General features: G+C 36.3%; 1 protein-coding gene across 7 annotated transcripts in view; it reads left to right on the top strand.

Moving 5' to 3' along the window:
- The window catches only part of LOC123559511 (bromodomain adjacent to zinc finger domain protein 2B-like), a 90,855-nt gene that overhangs the window by 60,444 nt on the left and 11,924 nt on the right, over positions 1 to 18,487 (top strand). For all 7 annotated transcript variants that reach the window (XM_053552607.1, XM_053552608.1, XM_053552609.1 and 4 more), the window contains 14 exons: positions 147 to 224; positions 999 to 1,110; positions 1,733 to 1,875; positions 2,575 to 2,682; positions 7,004 to 7,188; positions 7,370 to 7,541; positions 8,379 to 10,113; positions 12,573 to 12,728; positions 13,592 to 14,040; positions 15,071 to 15,246; positions 15,839 to 16,046; positions 16,705 to 16,794; positions 17,278 to 17,334; positions 17,748 to 17,860. In XM_053552607.1, the coding sequence (XP_053408582.1) occupies positions 147 to 224; positions 999 to 1,110; positions 1,733 to 1,875; positions 2,575 to 2,682; positions 7,004 to 7,188; positions 7,370 to 7,541; positions 8,379 to 10,113; positions 12,573 to 12,728; positions 13,592 to 14,040; positions 15,071 to 15,246; positions 15,839 to 16,046; positions 16,705 to 16,794; positions 17,278 to 17,334; positions 17,748 to 17,860 (3,782 nt within the window). The remainder of the gene's footprint in view (positions 1 to 146; positions 225 to 998; positions 1,111 to 1,732; positions 1,876 to 2,574; positions 2,683 to 7,003; positions 7,189 to 7,369; positions 7,542 to 8,378; positions 10,114 to 12,572; positions 12,729 to 13,591; positions 14,041 to 15,070; positions 15,247 to 15,838; positions 16,047 to 16,704; positions 16,795 to 17,277; positions 17,335 to 17,747; positions 17,861 to 18,487) is intronic.

Raw genomic sequence — 18,487 nt, 5'->3', positions numbered from 1 at the left:
GATGTTCAATAAGAGCATCTTTTCAATATCAGAAGACTCTCCACAGACATAGACTTCTATTGTATTTCATATAATATAATTTTTTGGTAAAATACTGGTTTTCCTGTGACATTACCATTGACTTACTTTTGTAATTTTTTTTACAGGAACAACGCAAAATGGAGTTTGTGTTGGCACAAGAGCTAAAGAAACCAAGAGAGGATATGGAACTTAGAGACTTCAGGGTAAGTAATTCTGTAATCTAGGGTAGGTAACTGTGTAACCTGGTGTATAACACTCTATAAACCAGGGTAATGAACTCTGTCATTCCAGTACTCATTACTACTCCAGGTAAGGTAATTCTTACACTACATTCAAGGTTACTTAAAATCCAGGTAATGTAATCTGTACTGTGCAAGTTAACTTTACAACAGGGTGGATAACTTATGCTCGGATACTCAAAGGTAGGTAACTGTTGTTCTTCAGGGCAAGTGATTTTCCTCCAGGGTAGGTGACTTCATGGTAAGTAATTCTCATACTCAAGGGTAGACTGGCTCCCGTCCCTATGTTTGTTCTATCATGTTTCTTACATATAAAGTTTCTTCATTAATGGTGGAAGTAACTCCAAAAGGTTGTTTTTGTATTGATATTTTTTATTGCCCCTGACTCCAAACATGTATGCTTTAGCCATCAGATAAAATGTTGTACTTTAGAAGCTTAGAATTAGCTTACAAAAGGTTTTGCAGTATTTAAAAAAAATAACCATGCAGACAGGTAGCCAGGCTACATTGTTGCTGTAATATCATGTCTGATAAAGATGTTTGTTTTGCAACTAAGAATATTTACATATAAAGCCGTATGGTTGTAGCATTAACAGTTATCTAAGTTCTGAAAGGTTCAAGACACACTTGCCTTAGGTCAAAAGTACTTAATATTTTTGCTCAAGAAAGAACCAAGAGTAAATCAACAGTTTCCTACTTAAACAATAGATTTCAAACATTATAACTGTTGTATTTTAGCCGATGCCAGAGTTTTCAAGGATTCCAGGAAACCACCTTGATGGAGAGGCTTTTGCTGACTGTCTGATGTCACTGGAGTTTCTGCACAACTTCTCTAAAGCTCTTGGGTTTGGTAAGTCTTTAACCTTTAGCCTGCTGCTGGCAAGTGATTCTGCCTTTGCGACCAGTGCAGACCAAGATCAGCCTGCAAGTCTGTGCAGTCTTATCATGGTCTTCACTGTTCGCTATTCTGTCAGTGAATTTTCAGTGAACACCCGTTCAAATTATAAATGGTACGATATTGCCCAAAACTGAAAGATGGACCAGTCCATTTTAGAAATTTAGCTGGGTAAAGGTTACTTTATACTGATAAATATGCATTTTATACTGATAAATATGCATTTTCATTTCTGTTGTATGTGAAACTCTTCTGGGCTTATTGTCTACCATTATTTTATATAATAATTGTATAAAAATGGCAGATGGTATTTTTTATTGCAGTATCTTGTGTCAGATTTTGTAGGCCATAATCTTTTAGTATCTTTTGTAGTAAAAAAGATTTGGCGACTGTTAGATTTTTATAGGTACATTGTAATTAATGTGGAAAAGTCTACTTTATCGATAAATGTCAAAATTTTACAGGCTTCAGTTTTGAACTTGTATTTGATTTGCAAATTGTATACTTCTTGCATAAATAAAAAACAGTATTGCAAAAATGTCACGGAGTTTATACTTAATTAGAATTTTTTGTTCAGATTCACAAACTCTTCCCACCCTCAAGAGTCTCCAGGATGCTGTGTTGGCAAAGACTGAGGAAGACAGCGAGGAATATATGTCACTTGTCACACATCTTCTGAGACACGCCCTCGATGAACCTGGTGTTCCAAATCCAAAAGAGGTACATTATTCATTATTTACAATAAAAAGTTCATAGCTTTCGATATTGAAAAAAAACATTTTTGACTTTGATATGCAATTTTAAATGTACTTTAAGCAGTTATAGATGAAACACAAAGATCACCATGTAAATTCTAACATTATTATACTGTAGGACATCAGATAAAAGCATGTTAGAATTTAAAACAAACCCAGGGAAAGACTGTTGTAAGTTATTTGTTAGGTATAGTAGATGACAGATAGCTTGGCAAGGTGCATACTTAATCCCAAGGGAGGTTATCTCATATCCTTAAATAAGGCCAAATGTTTTCTGTGACAATTTTACTGAAGAGACTGTTTCTGAAATTATCCAGTCTCCACCACTGATACTCTGATTTAAACTGTCTGCTGATGCATAACTGAAACTGGTTAGATAAACTGGCTGCCTGTGCAAAAAATGAAACACTTATTAGGTAAACTCACTGCCAATATATACATAACTGAAACACTGGTTTGGTAAACAGGTTGCTGATACATTACTGAAGTACTGTTGAAAAACTGCAATGAAAGCAATAGCAACAAACAAGTTACTAGATTACAGCAGATTTCCGCTCAGCTTTCTTCGTGTTTCTGTACATAGGAAATTTCTAGGAGATTTCTTCCTCTGTCTACAAAAATTCTAGCAGTATTGAATTACAATTATGTTATTATTTTCTTCTAGGCTGTGACAAAGTTAGGCCAGAAGATAACAGATATAGAGATAACAGATGTGATCCTGGCTGAGGTTTTACGTGTTTTTATGGTCATTAGAAATGGAGGTGAAACTGAGGTCAGTATGATTGAAAATATCAGTGTTCAGACAGTGTTTGCCTTTTTAGCTCACCTGTCACATAGTGACAAGGTGAGCTTTTGTGATTACCCTTCATCTGTTGTCTGTGCGTCCGTGCGTCCGTCAACAATTTCTTGTCTGCACGATAGTGGTTTCATTTATGATTTTATTTTAACCAAACTTGCACACAACTTGTATCACCATAAGATCTTGGTTCCTTGCTTGAACTGGCCAGATCTCATTTTGGGTTCCAGAGTTATGGCCCCTAAAAGGGCCAAAATTAGCTATTTTGACCTTGTCTGCACAATAGCAGCTTTATTTATGATTTGAATTTTACTAAACTTGCACACAACTTGTATCACCATAAGATCTTGGTTCCTTTCTTGAACTGGCTAGATTCTTTTATGGATTCCAGAGTTATGGCCCCTGAAAGGGCCAGAATTAGCTTTTTCAACCTTGTCTGCACAATAGCAGCTTCATTTATGATTTGATTTTTACCAAACTTGCACACAACTTGTATCACCATAAGATCTTGGTTCCTTTCTTGAACTGGCTAGATTCCATTATGGATTCCAGAGTTATGGCTCCTGAAAGGGCCAGAATTAGCTTTTTCAACCTTGTCTGCACAATAGCAGCTTCATTTATGATTTTATTTTAACCAAACTTGCACACAACTTGTATCACCATAAGATCTTGGTTCCTTTCTTGAACTGGCCAGATTCCATTATGGGTTCCAGAGTGATGGCCCCTGAAAGGGCCAGAATTAGCTATTTTGACCTTGTCTGCACAATAGCAGCTTCATTTATGATTTGAATTTAATCAAACTTGCACAGAACTTGTGTCACCATAAGATCTCAGTTCTTTTTTTTTGAACCGGCCAGATCCCTTAATGGGTTCCAGAGTTATGGCCCCTGAAAGGGCCAAAACTAGCTATTTTGACCTTGTCTGCACAATAGCAGCTTCATTTATGATTTGATTTTAACCAAACTTGCATACAACTTGCATCACCACAAGATCTTGGTTCCATTTTTGAACTGGCCAGATTCCTTCATGGGTTCCAGAGTTATGGCCCCTTAAAGGTCCAAAATTGGCTATTTTAGCTTTTGCAGCCATATAGAGACTTCATTTATGGTTTTATTTGATACAAACTTCCAAAATATCTTCAACAACAATAAATCTTGGATTCCATGACAAATCAGATCCAATCGTAGGTTCCAGAGTTATTTTATATCTGATTACCTCCCCTGATTGTAGTCAAAATGGATTTATATCAGTAAGTACTTATAGGGCTTATTTGAAATTTCATTATTGTCATTAGTTAGACTGAGCCAATCAGGGTAGATAACTATGGACTGATTTTATGTCAAATTACCTCCCTTTATTCAAATTAAAATGGGTATATCTCCATAACTAATGAAGATACTGATCTGAAATTTCATTTATGTCAACAGATTTATTTGGCAGATCCTTCTTTTGTTCACGTACAATAATTTTTTTTAGCTCACCTGTCACAAAGTGACAAGGTGAGCTTTTGTGATCGTGTGGCGTCCATCGTCCATCGTCCGTCCGTGCGTCCGTCCGTCCGTTCGTGCGTGCGTAAACTTTTGCTTGTGACCACTCTAGAGGTCACATTTTTCATGGGATCTTTATGAAAGTTGGTCAGAATGTTCATCTTGATGATATCTAGGTCAAGTTCGAAACTGGGTCACGTGCGGTCAAAAACTAGGTCAGTAGGTCTAAAAATAGAAAAACCTTGTGACCTCTCTAGAGGCCATATTTTTCATGAGATCTTCATGAAAATTGGTCAGAATGTTCACCTTGATGATATCTAGGTCAAGTTCGAAACTGGGTTACGTGGGGTCAAAAACTAGGTCAGTAGGTCTAAAAATAGAACAACCTTGTGACCTCTTTAGAGGCCATCTTTCTCAATGGATTTTCATGAAAATTGGTCAGAATGTTCACCTTGATGATATCTAGGTCAAGTTCGAAACTGGGTCACGTGGGGTCAAAAACTAGGTCAGTAGGTCTAAAAATAGAAAAACCTTGTGACCTCTCTAGAGGCCATATTTCTCAAGAGATCTTCTTGAAAATTGGTCAGAATGTTCACCTTGATGATATCTAGTGCAAGTTCAATACTGGGTCACGTGCGGTCAAAAACTAGGTCAGTAGGTCTTAAAATAGAAAAACTTTGTGACCTCTCTAGAGGCCATATTTTTCATGGGATCTTTATGAAAATTAGTCAGAATGCTCACCTTGATGATATTTAGGTCAGGTTCGAAACTGGTTCACGTGCGGTCAATAACTAGGTCAGTAGATCTAAAAATAGAAAAACCTTGTGACCTCTCTAGAGGCCATATTTTTCAAGAGATCTTCATGAAAATTGGTCAGAATGTTCACCTTGATGATATAGATATGGTCAAGTTCAATACTGGGTCACGTGCGGTGAATAACTAGGTCAGTAGGTCTAAAAATAGAAAAACCTTGTGACGTCTCTAGAGGCCATATTTCTCAATGGATCTTCATGAAAATTGGTGAGAATGTTCAGCTTGATGATACCTAGGTCAAGTTCTTAACTGGGTCATGTGTGGTCAAAAACTAGGTCAGTAGGTCGAAAAATAGAAAAACCTTGTGACCTCTCTAGAGGCCATATTTTTCATGAGATCTTCAGGAAGATTGGTGAGAATGTTCACCTTGATGATATCTAGGTCAAGTTCAAAAGTGGGTCACGTGCCTTCAGAAACTAGGTCATTAGGTCAGATAATAGAAAAACCTTGTGACCTCTCTAGAGGTCATATTTTTCAATGGATCTTCATGAAAATTGGTCAGAATTTTTTATCTTGATGATATCTAGGTCACATGTGCTCAAAAACTAGGTCACTATGTCAAATAATAGAAATAACGACGTCATACTCAGTTCAACACTGGGTCATGTGGGGATAGGTGAGCGATTCAGGACCATCATGGTCCTCTTGTTTAATTACTTCCCTTTTACGTCACTATAAATAGCTTATTTTGAGTAACTTTTTTATTACTGACCACTTTTCTGTGGTACAACAAGGATGGTACCTCCAATTTTTAGGTGTATTTTGACATATCTGTACCTTGTAAGAATTTTTTTTTCTTTTTGGAGCATCTTCTGTATCTGGTTAAATTTCTTCCCTTTGTTGTTACTGTCCTTTGGACTTAGACATTTTTTCCGAGGACCTTCTTGTCCTCAAGTGCAGTGATAACAGGTGAGCGATATAGGGCCATCATGGCCCTCTTGTTGAGTTTTATTCTTTAAATTTAGCAAACCATAAATAAGGTGTTTTTATGCCCCCGAAGGGAGGCATATAGTTTTTGAACCGTCTGTCCATCTGTCGGTCTGTCAGTCTGTCCGCAATTTTCGTGTCCGGTCCATATCTTTGTCATCGATGGATGGATTTTCAAATAACTTGGCATGAATGTGTACCACAGTAAGACAACGTGTCGTGCGCAAGACCCAGGTCCGTAGCTCAAAGGTCAAGGTCACACTTAGACGTTAAAGGATAGTGCATTGATGGGTGTGTCCGGTCCATATCTTTGTCATCCATGGATGGATTTTCAAATAACTTGGCATGAATGTGTACCACAGTAAGACGATGTGTCGCGCGCAAGACCCAGGTCCGTAGGTCAAAGGTCCTAAACTCTAATATCGGCCATAACTATTCATTCAAAGTGCCATCGGGGGCATGTGTCATCCTATGGAGACAGCTCTTGTTTAACTTGATAATGCATAATTATAATTGATATGTCGACTTAATAAGCCTGTATGGTAGAAAAGAAAACAAAATTGCCAGAAAAAAAATCAAAAGAAGTTTCATCCATATTTAGCTGTTGCCACTTTCTTAATTGTAAACAAGAAGCAACATGCAAACGTTTAATATTAAAAATCACTTGCATTTATATGGAAGATTTGAACCTATCATCATTGTAACGTACATATTTGATGACCCGACCTGAAGGTGGAACAATACAACACATGTAATTAATTTTCTGATTAAGTTGATTTTAGGTAAAAGCAGAACCCTTGTTGTTACTGTTTAAAACTAAAACCTTATTGACACATTTCAGTCAGAGCTTAAATAAACTTTTATTTTCTGTAAGGTGTACAGTCAACTTCAGCTAATCTGAAGAAAAATGTGCTGTCAACTGAAGGAAAATTTACTGTCAATTTAAGCTAATCTGAAGAAAAAGATACTGTCGACTGAAGGAAAATTTACTGTCAACTTGAGCTAATTTGAAGAAAAGTATATGACATTATGTTATATTTATTAAAAAAAGTTATATTTTATATCACTAGCTGAGTGAATATTTGCGTAATTACCCCCTGGAAGCATGTTCTGTAAATCAGAGGGCTGCAGTGGTAGCGTTCTTATGTAATGAGTTGAACTGTGGGAAGACAATCACTACAGAGATTGAAAATCATCTTGACCACATGGCCGATATCCGCCGAGATAAATGGGTTATTGAGGGAAAACTAAGAAGGTAATATTTTATTTTATTTATTATACAGCTTAGATGTAAAGAAAATAATAAATCATCATGTTTTTGTCAAAGAGAAAGTCAAGGCAGGTACTTGACCTGCAAGTCATTGTGCTAAGTTTTCCTCAGAAAATATGTAACTTGCTTTATGGTACATTGTACGTCATATTTTGTGAACTTTTAGATTGAGAATCTTGAGGTCAAAAAAGTTCAACAAAGTTATTGCCAAGCCAAACGGTGGTGAGGGAGAGGGTGATGATAGCATCATGACATCAATTAGTAAACAAAGTGACGATGAAGAGGACAAGGATGAGGGTAGCGGTAATGAAGAAGAAAACTTTAATGAAGGAGAAACGGTATTTGAATAATATATAGTCAGTTTCACAAGTTCATTTAGAGTTAACTCTTGCCTTACTCCAGGGTAATTTTGATCTATTTGTCTAAATATGAAAGGAATGACAATAACAAGATTTTTTATCCACAGTTAATGTCAATTGGCAACTTCATGGAAGAAGGTTCTAGATACTCCACTGAACATTATTTAACACACATGCTGGCACTAGACAGCCTACTCTTGTATAAGAATTTTGTAACTCAAGTATGTTTCAAACCTGCAGCATATATTTAGCAGTTACGAAATCTAGACATAACATTTTACTAAACAAAATTGTTTATGATCTGACTATTAGCTGATTTGCTGATGTCAAGGTGTATAAGTTCTATGTAAGAATACATGTAGTTGAGCTATGGCTTAATGTCTACAATGCTTTAATGATATATCAATAATCACAGCTGAACATGAAACTAAACTATGTGCATATAAACAAAAACTGATAGACTAGTTTTGCATTGAGCCCTCCAAGGTGTCTGATACAGTTAAAACATAATGTAATCACGCAATTCTCCAACTCTACAAAAAATGTACACTTGCCATTTCCACTGTGTGTTGAAGCCTTGCTATTTTGCTGACTCGCAGAATTTTGGTAGTTCTACCCAAGTGTGGGCGCATGCCTGAATTAATGCCCAAGGTTGCACCTAAGTCCTTCATCCACCATGAAAGCTGGAAAATCATAATATGACTTTGTATTATGTCGGTGTGACATAAAACCCAACAAAAGAAATAAACTAATAACAGTTAGTATTTTGTGTACATATATTTGTAGATAAATATATATATTTTTGCATGACAATAGGAGGAAGATGATCCCACTACCCTTGAAGAATGTGAGAAGCAAATTGAGAAACTTCGTAAACAACATGTGCAATACAGGGATAAAGTATTCAAAGAGTCACAGCATGTGCGTGGCATAGATCTAGGAAGAGATCGGTATAAACGTAATTATTGGGTACTGCCACATGCAGGAGGTGTGTTCATTGAGGGAATGGAGTCAGGGGAGATAAAAGATCTTGTCAAGGTCAGAGTCAAGAATGACAGGTCCGAGGCAAAGAATCTAAAAATAGAAGTGATTGATGAGCGAAGTGAGAAAAAAGGTTTTGCATTTCTGGAAGAAATTGAAGAAAAGAAAGCAGCGGGTATAAGGAAACATAAGTCTGAAAATGGTTGTGAAAATAAAAGTGTTCTTGTAAATGGTGGTAAGGAAATAAAGAATGAAGTGAAAGATATTAGTGAAATAAAGGAGGAAAAGCCTGAAATAGTGAAGAGTGAGAATACAGACAGTGTGAAGAGTGAAGATACAAAATTAGGGAATGGTGTGAAGGCTGAACAGGATACGATCTCAAAATCTGAAATTGAATCACCTAAACTTAATGGACATGTTGATCAACTTGCTGTGTCTGATACTCATGTCAAAACTTGTGAATCCTTAGAAAAGGTTGTGAAAAATTCTGATATAATACAGGACAGTCTATGTAATGGAGATATTAGAAGTTCTGACCAAAACTCACCTCAGTGCATGTCTGTCTCAGGAAGTAACAAGACTGGTTCCAATAAACTGTCAAAAAATGAGACTGGTACCAGTAAAAACTCATATCACGAGACGGGTACAGGAAATTCCTCAAGCAGTGAAATTGAAACCATTAAATCCTCAAATAATGGGATGAATACAAGTAAAATTCCATCAAAACATGTTGAATTAAAGATTCCAAGTGTAAAGTCTAGTGCAATAGAAAAAGAAAAGTCCACAGATGTGGAGAATCAGTCTAACCTCTTTTTACAGATTCCACAATCTACCAAACTTAGTGACTTCTGCAGTATGTCCATAGATGCTGCCATTAAAAGCAATTCTTCAAAAGAAACTGATCAACAGCAGAACCCATCAACCTCATTATCATCCTCATTGTTTTTGAATACCTCATTTCCTGACCATGTGACCAAGTCAGCCAATCATCTTCCTTCATTGTCGTCACCACCTCAGCCACCACCAGCTCATTCAAAGACTAATTTATCTGAAAGAAAGCCAAGCTTCATGAGTATAGACTCTATTCTAGAGAAGAAAACTGGATCTAGTCAAAGTAACCAATTTTATCCAAACAGTGTTCTACCAGTTAACCCATTTGTGACTCAGAATCAGTCAGTACGAAGTGTTTCAGACAGCCATACAGCAGACAGTAAACCATGGTTTAGTTTATTACCCAGAGTTCCCTGTGATGATATGTCACTCACCAGGGGGCAGCACACATCTATCTCATCAGGAATAATTCTGTCACCACCGTTTATGTCTCAGCTGCCATTCCATCCATTTTCAATACAAAGCCCATCATTTTCATCATTCCAAATGGGCCAGTTGTTTAATACCTCAACGGACCAAGCTTTGACTGTGACCAGTTCTTCAACAACTGCAGTAACAACTGTAACACAGTCTAGTGACTCTTCGTTTAAGAAACCAGAGCCAGTCTCATCTAGTCAGAATCCTGATCCAGAACAAGTCTTAAAATCCCTCCAGGGTGAGGCCAAGCCAATTCCTGAAGGTAAGTTGCTGTTAGCTATGTTTTTTTATGACTGTTAGATTAGACTTTCAAGTTTTTTAATTGGTATGCTCTAACTCACAATCCTAGGTAGTACTTGGTTAGCAGACGGCAATCTATTGTGTTTTTTTTATAGTTTTAATAAACGTGTGATGTAGCCCAGTCTAATCAGTGCATTTATACGAGTCACTTACTGTGAAATCATTAATACTCACAGGGGACTACTTTCTGGGTTGAGTCAGTCAAAGAAATTAAATCCCAACAAACAAAATAATCTTTCATTCATTTTATGTTCAAGAATGGAAATTTTATGAATTATATACCCACAAAATAGTCATCTTGGCTAAAACCAGAATATCTCGTGCTCATGAAATGAAATTATTTTACAGTAGATGGGGTTGTTATAAATTTATTTATTAGTGATGGGTAATTAATTTTTTGTAAGTAATAGCGAAATACAGGAGTTTTTTCAGTGTCCACAATCAAGCACTTCAGACCATTTTTTGCAATTAATGAATTTGATGAATTTAATCAGTTGACATGTAAAATTTTACTGGTGCCAAACATAATGCTGTAATAGCCTGGAGAAATCTCTGTTGATATTTTTAGCCCACCATCATCAGATGGTGGGCTATTCAAATCACTCTGCGTCCGTGGTCCGTCGTCCTTCCGTCCGTCCGTCCGTCCGTCAGTCCGTCCGTCCTTCCGTCCGTTAACAATTTCTCGTTATCGCATCTCCTCAGAAACTACATGGGGGATTTTGACCAAACTTTGTCAGAATGATGTATTGGTACCCTAGTTGTGTCCCCCTGAAAATCAGACTGGTTCAAAAATTTTTAAGTAAGTTATGGGCCTTTGTTTATTTCTATAATTTACATAGATTTATATAGGGAAAAACTTTGAAAATCTTCTTGTCCAAAACCACAGAGCCTAGGGCTTTGATATTTGGTATGAAGCATCATCTAGTGGTCCTCTACCAAGATGATTCAAAATATTTCCTTGGGGTCTAATATGGCCCCGCCCTGGGGGTCACATGGTTTATATAGACTTATATAGGGAAAAACTTTGAAAAACCTCTTGTTCAAAACCACAGGGCCTAGGGCTTTGATATTTTGTATGTGACATCATCTAGTGGTCTTCTACTAAGATTGTTCAAATTATCCCCCTAGGGTCAAATATGGCTCCGCCCTGGGGGTCACATGGTTTACATAGACTTACATAGGGAAAAACGTTGAAAATCTTCTTGTCCAAACCACAGAGCCTAGGGCTTTGGCATTTGTAATGTAGCATCATCTAGTGGTTCTCTACCAAGTTTGTTCAAATTATCCCCCTAGGGTCAAATATGGCCCCGCCCTGGGGGTCACATGGTTCATATAGACTTATATAGGGAAAAGCTTTTAAAATCTTCTTGTCAATAACCTACAACATTCATATTTGGACCACATGTATGGTTTTGAGTGGCAAGATAAACCTTGACATGAGTTGACCTTGATTTTGACCTAGTGACCTACTTTCACATTTCTGTAGCTACAGCCTTCAAATTTGGACCACTTGCATAGTTTTGTGCACTGAAAAAAATTTGACCTTGACTTTGACCTAGTGACCTACTTTCACATTTTTGAAGGTACAGGCTTCAAATTTGGACCACACGCATAGTTTTGTGTTCCGAATTGGAATTTGACCTTGATTTTGACCTACTGACCTACTTTCACATTTCTCAAGCTACAGCCTTCAAATTTGGACCACATGCATAGTTTTGTGTACCGAAACAAACTTTGACCTTTACATTGACCTAGTGACCTACTTTCACATTTTTGAAGGTACAGGCTTCAAATTTGGAACACATGCATAGTTCTGTGTTCCGAAATAAAATTTGACCTTGATTTTGACCTAGTGACCTACTTTCACATTTCTCGAGCTACAGCCTTCAAATTTGGACCACATGCATAGTTTTGTGTACCGAAATGAACTTTGACCTTAAGATTGACCTAGTGACCTACTTTCACATTTCTGTAGCTACAGGCTACAAATTTAGACCACATGCATAGGATTGTGTACCGAAACAAACTTTGACCTTGACATTGACCTAGTGACCTACTTCCACATTTTTGAAGGTACAGGCTTTAAATTTGGACCACATGCATAAATTTGTGTTCTGAAGTGTAATTTGACCTTGATTTTGACCTAGTGACCTACTTTCACATTTCCTCCTTGAAATTGATCTAGTGACCTACTTTCACATTTCTCAAGCTACAGCTTTCGAATTTGGACCACATGCAAAGTGTTGTGTACGAAAATGAAATTTGACCAAGAGCTAGTCAGTAAGTCTTGAAATTTGGAACACTCAAAAATGGCACATTGGTGGGCGCCAAGATCACTCTGTGATCTCTTGTTTAGAATTCCATTATTCTGGAATTGCTTAATGTATAACAGTTATAGTATATACTGTAATTAATAAACAGAATACAAGAAAGGTTGGTGGAAGATCAATGAAGCAGAGCAGTTTAGTCAGCTACAGAAATGTCTACATCCACGTGGTATACGAGAGAAGTCACTTCAGAAGACGATACAGAAATTCCAGGATTACACACTAACATCTTGTTCCAAAGCTAAAGAAGGTAGCCATGCTTGCTTTTGTTTTAGAGTTTATAGTTATAAGCAGTTGATTTCTAGTCAAGTCCTTTGCCATTGGGCATTTCATGGTAGTTGTGGCTTTGTTTGCAAACGTTTATGAAGTGAGTCAGAGTTCAGTTGTGACTGGTCAATTTGGTCAAAAAGATTGCCATCATAAATTTATCTTTCTTGAAAGTCAAAACAGTAGTCACTTCATCCTAGATTTCAAACTGTGTTGTATACAGCTTCCAAATATACATAATTTGCCAATAATTAATGAATTTGTTTATGTCATTAGTCGTTCCATTCAGGGTTTTGGGTTCACAGCATATTACCCTAAATACTCGTAGGTAGGACAGTATAACAGTATAATGAACTTGAAAATTTTCAGGCATATTTTTTCTAGGTCAAGGTAAGCCAGTTTTTTGAAGAGCAGTTATTAGTTGCAGTTGTAAGTTATGGCCCCTTAGTAGCTAGTAACAATACCTTTCTGTGCACACTGTTATATTTGTCTAAGCATACTTTCCTTGTTCGATTTGAATCATTGGTGTATGCTTGTTTGTATATAAGTTTATTTATAGTCGCCACCGGTAACCCATATGGGCAACTCCTCCAGAACATGTTAACAATGTTAGTGGGAGGATAGTGCTAGATACAGAAGACGCTCCAATTCCAGAAGCTTCCCTGGTTCTTTAGCGTGCCAGGTGTAAAACACCCATACAAGGGACTCTTGTCCCAGTGTTAGTAATTTTTAGTTGGAGAAGTGGGGCTCGAACTCATGACCCCTGGTTTCGTAGTCAAACATTGTTACCACTGGACCACTGCATCCGCGCTTCATTGGTGTAACTTTGATAATATTTTATTTCAGTTATCTGTATGGACTCTTCATCCGAGGAGGAAGTTACAGATGATGAAGAGGAAGCAGAAGATAAACCAGAAGAACAAGAAGAAAGTGAAAATAATGACAACCAAGAACAAAAAATAGAGAAAAGTGATGAAACTAGTGAAAAGAACTCTATTGAAAATACCACAGACACAAATAATGAACACAGTTGTGATAAACAAACTGAAAATTGTGAGAAAGAAAGTGAAAAAGAAAATAACAGCGAAGATCTGAGTAATAAAAAGTGTGATAAAACTAAAGGTAGGAAAAAAGGAAAGAACAAGAAGGAAAAACAAGTGAAGAAAAGAAGGAAGAAAAAGAAGGCAATTCCAGTGATAGATTGTAAAGCAAAGTCAGAGGAGGCAGACAGATTGATACTGGAAGAGGTAGAGACATTGGAAGATAGAATAGCAACTGCCAGTCTCCAAATCAAGGTATACAGTTAAAATGATCTTAATTCAATAATACTGTTCTTTTTAGCTGTAAAAATTGACTTCTATACACCGTTTGTCTCATCATAAAAGAATATAATAATGTTAATATCCATTTTAAGGGTTCATAGGAAAGACATTTAAAGTTCAAGAACTGTGCAAAACCCTCAATTTTCAGTGGTTAATCAATGTTTAAATGTTAACAGATACCTTAAATTACTCTTGTATAACAAAGAATAGTACATGTATGTTGTTAGTAATTTCATTAAAAGGAAGGAGGAAACTTGGAAACAAGAGCTGAAATTTGACCTGGACACAGTTGTTCGCAAACTTTAATAGGTGATTAGGCTAATGGTCGATTAACTTTTAGAGTTATATTATGTCAATTTAGAAGTCTTAGAAAAACAAATGTAGGAGTTAAGGCTTAGGAATACTTAAACATCTGTACAGTAAATTTAAAAATCATACAAGTGCTTACAACCAAGACTAGTTAGAGTAACAGCCCATTAAAGTTTCAAACAACTGGGCCCTGAAACTAACTGGTTTGTATTCTTTCTGAAAACCATAATTAGGCAGGCTGTTTGTATCATAGTTAATTAGCCAATTAAAAGCAATGTTGACCATTATAGTTTGAAGGGACCTCCATGGCCAAGTGTTTCAGGTCACTGACTTGAATCACTTGCCCCTTACAGCTGTAGGTTCAAGCCCTGCTTGAGTCATCATGCCTAAAATAATGCTAAAATAGGGACACACATGAGTCTTCTTTCACTGTTATTCCACTTAAGCATGGTTCGCCATATGATCTGACCTGTATGGGTGTGACTTAACCTTATCATGCTGGACATGACTTATTCTGCCCTTGCGACCAGGCAGATCATGCACTAGTCTGATCATGACATGCACTGTTCGCCATTCAGTCAGTATCTTTTTGGTATGCAGCCCTTTCAACACTTAATGGTACTGTCCAAATTGGACAAGTTTATTATAGAAATTTAGCAGGGTAAGGGTTAAAATCAAACACTTGTATTTGTAGGGTTGGAAACTGGCACCAAAGACATTTTCTGAGGAGTCAGAGGTTCGAATCATTCCACGAGGTGAGATGAAGAAGGACGAGAATGACTTGTATCCGGTGGAAGCGGCCAAGGAACGTCTGCTGCAACTGGAATCTAATGTTGAACGCAGATACCTCAAACCACCTCTGTCGAAAGCGTGAGTTTATTATTCTGACGAACTCTTCAGCAAGGTTACTGTCTGAAATGTTCATAAAACTAATTGTAGGTAATGCTAGATCTATGAGCAAAAAGATTACAAAATATTGGACCGGTTGACTTTTTCAGGGTTGTAGGAAGGGACATTAAATGAGTCTAGCAATTGTTTCAGATATTGAAATTTGTCTGAAATTAGGTTGTTTTCATAAAAAACTTAAGTTAATTCTGTTTTGCTGCGAACGTACCCAGTTTAACCTTAGAATCAACTTACACTTCAGTTTTCAAGTGAATTGGTGTTGAATGGTTCCATTTTCTTGTCTACAGTCTGTGAATAAGTCCAAATCGAGGGCTTGGTGCAAAACTATTGTATCTTGTTCTTTATTTATATACACTTACAATAGTTTTGCACCAAGCCCTCGAAATGGACTTTTTTCTCTAGTCCACTAGTACAGTTTCAGTTCCTTAACATAGAATACATCCCAAGTCTTAGAACAAGTCTGAAATTATTCATTTTTTCTTTTTCTTTCCTCCATTCAAACAATCCATCAGAACTGCTTTAAATTTGAGAATTGGTTCTTATTTTATTTTTTCAGACATAGAATCAGTCTAAACAGTATGTCAACCCCCAGCCATACAGAAGCAACAGATGATCCGGACTCAGAGATCGACTTTGAGAACCTGCCTGTTGGTCTACAGATGTGGCGTATTGCTGTCGCCACGGCAACATCCCCAGCGCAGCTCATGTTGTGTATAATACAGCTAAATAATTCACTGGCCTGGGAGAAATCAATCATGAAAGTGGTAAGGAAATAGTAAATTGAATTTTCTGGACGAAATCTGTTATTGTACCATTGGGAACTTAACCATCTTCCCCAAGTAAAACAGGAAGTTGTTTAAAGAACTGCAAATACTGGAGCCAGGACAGTTGCTTTTGTTTTTCTTAGACATTATCATGTACTCGAGGACTTCTTGAGTATTAACTTTTGTATTTGATCAAACATTTTAGTGATTTTCTGTGTTATTTCAGTCATATAATAGAAGTCACCAATTCTTCTTTAAAAAATATTTTTTCTCTAAAATAAAATAACACAAAACAACTTACATCCTCTACAAGTGAGATAAAGTTCAAAGACAGATGCAGTGAATTGTGATTTTTTCAAAATAATCACTGAAAACATTTGCCTTGCTGCGAGATCAAACTTGAATTGTTTGGTTGAAAAACTGAACTGAATATACTGAATTGTGGAACACGTCTAATGCACCTACCTGTAGATTTTCAAGATGCTTTTTCAGTGTTGCTATATTTACTACAGTACAGAGGTCGTTGCTATGGTGAGGCTACTGTATTAAGAATCTTATCTTATGGGAAAGAAGAGGTGTTTGTTTTTCCATAGTTTTCGCTAGGAAAATCCATTCTTTGATGATATCAGTATCTTATTTTCTAATTCAAATGTTTCAGCTATGTCAGATCTGCCGTAAAGACGACAATGAGGCAGAACTGTTGCTATGTGACGGTTGTGACCGTGGTTACCATACTTACTGTTTTAAGGTAATTACAGAACCAGTATGTGTTATGTAGATGCATTTAATATTTTCTTATTCTCAAATAGGTAGAGTATCTATCTTTCTGATGTTTGATTTCAGTTAAAGTAGAATGGTTTATATTTCATATCAAAACTTAATACATGAAATAAGAATTTTCCTTGTGTATTCTGATGAATGCACTGAATTTAAGTATTCAGAACATGTATTCTTGCTTTTTATATTCACATTACAAATAAATGTATAACATCCTTTGAACATGCTAGAAGACAATGGAATGCAGCCAAGCAAATTAATTGCAGAAAAGTTATGAAATTTGCAACACCCCTTGCGAATTTAGCAGAACTCTTATATATATGGTAAAACTTGGTTTTGATTTGACTGTGATAATGAGAAAAAAAGAGTATAATTTATGCTTTTGCTTTATCATAAACATTGGACAGGGTCAGATTGTATAAATGTTTTTAATGACTTTTTCCTTTGATTTCAGCCCAAGTTGGAAACTATTCCAGATGGAGACTGGTATTGTTTTGAATGTGTATCAAAGGTATGTATGAAATATAGAGAACACTTTGGTTTACTGTGGAATCATTTTTCATTAACCCTTAGCCTGCTAAATTTCTATAATGGACTGGTCCATCATTCAATTTGGGCAATGCCACTTATTATTTGAAGGGGTGTTTGCTGAAAATTTACTGACTGAACAGCGAACAGTGCAGACCATGATCAGACTGCACGGATGTGCAGGCTGATCTTGGTCTGCACTGGTCGCAAAGGCAGAAATATTCGCCGCCAGCAGGCTAAAGGTTAATTAATTAATTTTAAGCATTTTCTATGGCTGATGATTTAAATTTTTCTTAAGTGTAATTCAAACCTTTTCATTGTATCAATTTTAAAGTTGTTTTTTTTTTTTTGCTGAAAATTTACTGTTTACTAACTCTAATATGGATAAAATTTCAGGCTTTGGGGGAATCATGCTGTTTGGTATGTGGACGAAGGTTTGGCAAGATGGCAGACTGTAATATGTGTAATAGAAGTGTACATATAGACTGCCTCGACCCGCCTCTACCTAGGTACTGTCTCTTTATTATATGCAATAATTTTTTCTAATAACCGAAAAAAATATGTTCTGTTTCTATATAGAATAAACTGTCTGGAAATATTCCATAGTGGTATATGATACAGTTGGCGTTCAGATAATTTGTGTTAATGTTTCATGTCTTAAAATGATGAGGAATTTAAGTAGGCCTACAGTTTTTACCCTTTTGTTGCTTTATCAGTTTTGACTTTAATAGTTATACTGAAATTATCAGTACTCTATCAGTATCAAGCAAACTAACTAACTGCTGCATCCTGTTTATAATATGTAAATCCAGAAATATTTTCAAGGGATAAATTTTCACTTGTTTAGCAGTTTTTATTCATTTACAAAAGTTATTCCTTACAAAAAGCCAGGCTTTATTTAGTTTTCAAGAAAACATTTTTGGCTAACACAAAGACTAACAAAATCCATTAGAAGATCCTTTGGAAGCATAGAATGCAACCAAGCAGAAAAAAAAGTTTTAATCACACAAAAGTATGGAATATTAAAGAAGTTCTGAGTAAAATATTAATTTTTAGGATTCATCAAGTATAAATGTTTAAACTGTAGCAGTCATGCTCAGAAGGTTTTTTCCAAATATTTTTGGATTTAATTGAAG

The sequence above is a fragment of the Mercenaria mercenaria genome, chromosome 10 (assembly GCF_021730395.1).
Source record: "Mercenaria mercenaria strain notata chromosome 10, MADL_Memer_1, whole genome shotgun sequence".
NCBI lineage: Eukaryota > Metazoa > Mollusca > Bivalvia > Venerida > Veneridae > Mercenaria > Mercenaria mercenaria.
This window is presented reverse-complemented; position numbering and strand designations above follow the sequence as displayed.